This window comes from Mycteria americana, chromosome 12 (assembly GCF_035582795.1).
Source record: "Mycteria americana isolate JAX WOST 10 ecotype Jacksonville Zoo and Gardens chromosome 12, USCA_MyAme_1.0, whole genome shotgun sequence".
NCBI classification, from domain to species: domain Eukaryota; kingdom Metazoa; phylum Chordata; class Aves; order Ciconiiformes; family Ciconiidae; genus Mycteria; species Mycteria americana.
Window position 1 is genome coordinate 1,992,616 of NC_134376.1, and position 2,635 is coordinate 1,995,250.

General features: G+C 67.7%; 1 protein-coding gene across 1 annotated transcript; it reads right to left on the reverse strand.

The window, feature by feature from the left end:
* Window positions 1-2,635, reverse strand: NPW (neuropeptide W). Its single transcript, XM_075515565.1, has 2 exons — window positions 2,231-2,635; window positions 1-36 (listed from the first exon to the last, which is right to left on the reverse strand). Exons 1-2 carry the CDS (start codon window positions 2,633-2,635, stop codon window positions 1-3), a joined length of 441 nt encoding a protein of 146 aa, XP_075371680.1.

Below are 2,635 nucleotides of genomic sequence, written 5' to 3' on the forward strand. Positions count from 1 at the left end.
TCAGCGGATCAGAGCCATGTCTTCAAGCGGGAGAAGCTGAAAGGAGAAGAGGGGCTGGGTTATTTCAGAGCCTCACCTGAGCGTCCGACTGCACACCCGAGCCCCACCACCACTCCCTCCCCACGTGGGACCACATCTCCCCTCTGTACAGCGCTTAAACCAACGCTGCATTCGCGATATTCATGAAATACTCTCCTCCGTGGGCTCAGATCCGACCTGCCGTGACTGCAGACTCCCTTTCTGCCACTGTGCACGCAGATAAACCCCACGCAGACACCCAAATACCAGGCTTGGACCTGCCCGCGAGGCTCCCGTGGAAATTTTGCTGCGAAATCAGAGGGATGCACGCACGTACGCAGGTCCAGAGCCACGACCGCGGTACCCGGGACTGCTCTGCCCATGCACGGCCAGGCTGCGGGAGGTAACGGGACAGCACAGACGTAACGCAGGGCTGAGCTGACCTGTTTGGGCTTTCCCAAAAAGATACAAATCCCAGATTTCCTCCAAAAAAGGAAGGGGGGGGGGGGGAGAAATACAGCTACGTGTTTCAGGGGCTGATCCAACAGCTAAAAGCCTCCGTGGATTTCAGCTGGATGTTGGCTCCAGCTTTACGTAAGAGGAAAGAGATTTAATATCTGGAACCAGCCCCGGAGCCAGTCCCACGCAGCCTGGCTGAGCCCCGAGAGGGCAGGGAGAGGGGTCCTGCGGAGGGGCCATGCCGGGAGCGCCTCGGCATCGCCGGCGTGCCAGCCCCACGGACATCCCTCCTGGCACTGGCAGCTTGGTCCCGCAGGGACTTGTGATGCACCAAATGGGGGGCACAGAAATCATCCAGCTCCTTTTTCTGCCCTAAAGCCAAAGTGCAGCTCCTCCAAACACGTCCCCTGGGGAGGGGGAACGACTGCCCCCTCCTCCCGGCCCACTTTGCTGGGTGCCACAAACCCTGCGGTTCGAGTTTAAAGATGCGGCAGAGACTCAACTCATGGCAGTTGCACCCACGGAGCGGTGACAGGGCTGTCAACCCCTGGGACCCTGGCTGTCCTGCAGGGTCGGGGCTCCCCTCGCCCCCCCACACCCTCCCAGCCCAGCCGGGGCCGGGGTGCAGAAGGCGGTGTGGGTGGGTGGGGCAGCTCCCCACATCTGGGTGATGCCATGGGGCAGCCCAGCTCTCTGCTTGGGGCACCCTGAAACCCCGGCGCCTGCAGGATGGGAGACCGCAGCAAGGCTCCGTGCACCCCCAGTTACCTGGCGAAACCCCTACAAGGCTCCGTGCACCCCCAGTTACCTGCTGAAACCCCCCCAAGGCTCCGTGCACCCCCAGTTACCTGCTGAAACCCCTCCAAGGCTCTGTGCACCCCCAGTTACCTGGCGAAACCCCCCCATGGCTCCGTACACCCCCAGTTACCTGCTGAAACCCCTCCAAGGCTCCGTGCACCCCCAGTTACCTGGTAAAGCCCCTCCAAGGCTCCGTGCACCCCCAGTTACCTGGTGCAACCCCCCCAAGGCTCCGTGCACCCCCAGTTACCTGGTAAAGCCCCTCCAAGGCTCCGTGCACCCCCAGTTACCTGGTGCAACCCCCCCAAGGCTCCGTGCACCCCCAGTTACCTGGTAAAGCCCCTCCAAGGCTCCGTGCACCCCCAGTTACCTGCTGAAACCCCTCCAAGGCTCCGTGCACCCCCAGTTACCTGGCGAAACCCCTACAAGGCTCCGTGCACCCCCAGTTACCTGCTGAAACCCCTCCAAGGCTCCGTGCACCCCCAGTTACCTGGTAAAGCCCCTCCAAGGCTCCGTGCACCCCCAGTTACCTGGTGCAACCCCCCCAAGGCTCCGTGCACCCCCAGTTACCTGGTAAAGCCCCTCCAAGGCTCCGTGCACCCCCAGTTACCTGGTGCAACCCCCCCAAGGCTCCGTGCACCCCCAGTTACCTGGTAAAGCCCCTCCAAGGCTCCGTGCACTCCCAGTTACCTGCTGAAACCCCTCCCTCGCTCCGCGCACCCCCAGTTACCTGGCGAACCCCCCCCAAGGCTCCGCGCACCCCCGTTACCTGCTGACCCCCCCCAGCACCCCAGGGTGCCGCAGAGAGCCCGCAGCAAGGCTCCTGCACCCCAGGCACGGGTGGCACCCCTCAAGCGTCCCGGGGCGCTGCGGACAGACCGTGCCCCCCGCCCCGGCTCCCCCGTCCCCCCGCCCGCCCGTCGGGGCCCCGGCGCGGCCCCGGGGCCGGGGTTACCTCAGCTTGGCGGGGCCCGGGCGGGGGCCGGGCGGGGGCCGGGCGGGGGCCGCCCCAGCCCCAGCCCCGCCGGAGCAGGCGCTGCAGGAGGCGGCCGGGGCCGGGCGGCGGCGGCGGCGGCGGCGGCGGGGGGGTCTCCCCGGCGGGGCGGCCCGGGGGCGGCGGGGCAGCGGCGGCGGCGGGCGCGGCTCCCCCGGGGCGGCGGGGGGGCTCGGCCGGCAGCTCCCGGCGCCAGAGGTAGGGGGAGCGGCGGACGCCCATGAGCAGCCCCGAGGCGCGCCCCACCGTGTGGTACCGGGGGCTGGCGACGTGCTTGTACCAGGCGCCCGCCGGCGCCGCCGGCAGCATCAGCCCCAGCAGCACCAGGGCCCCCCAGGCGCCCCCCGACAGCTGCCCCCTGGCCAT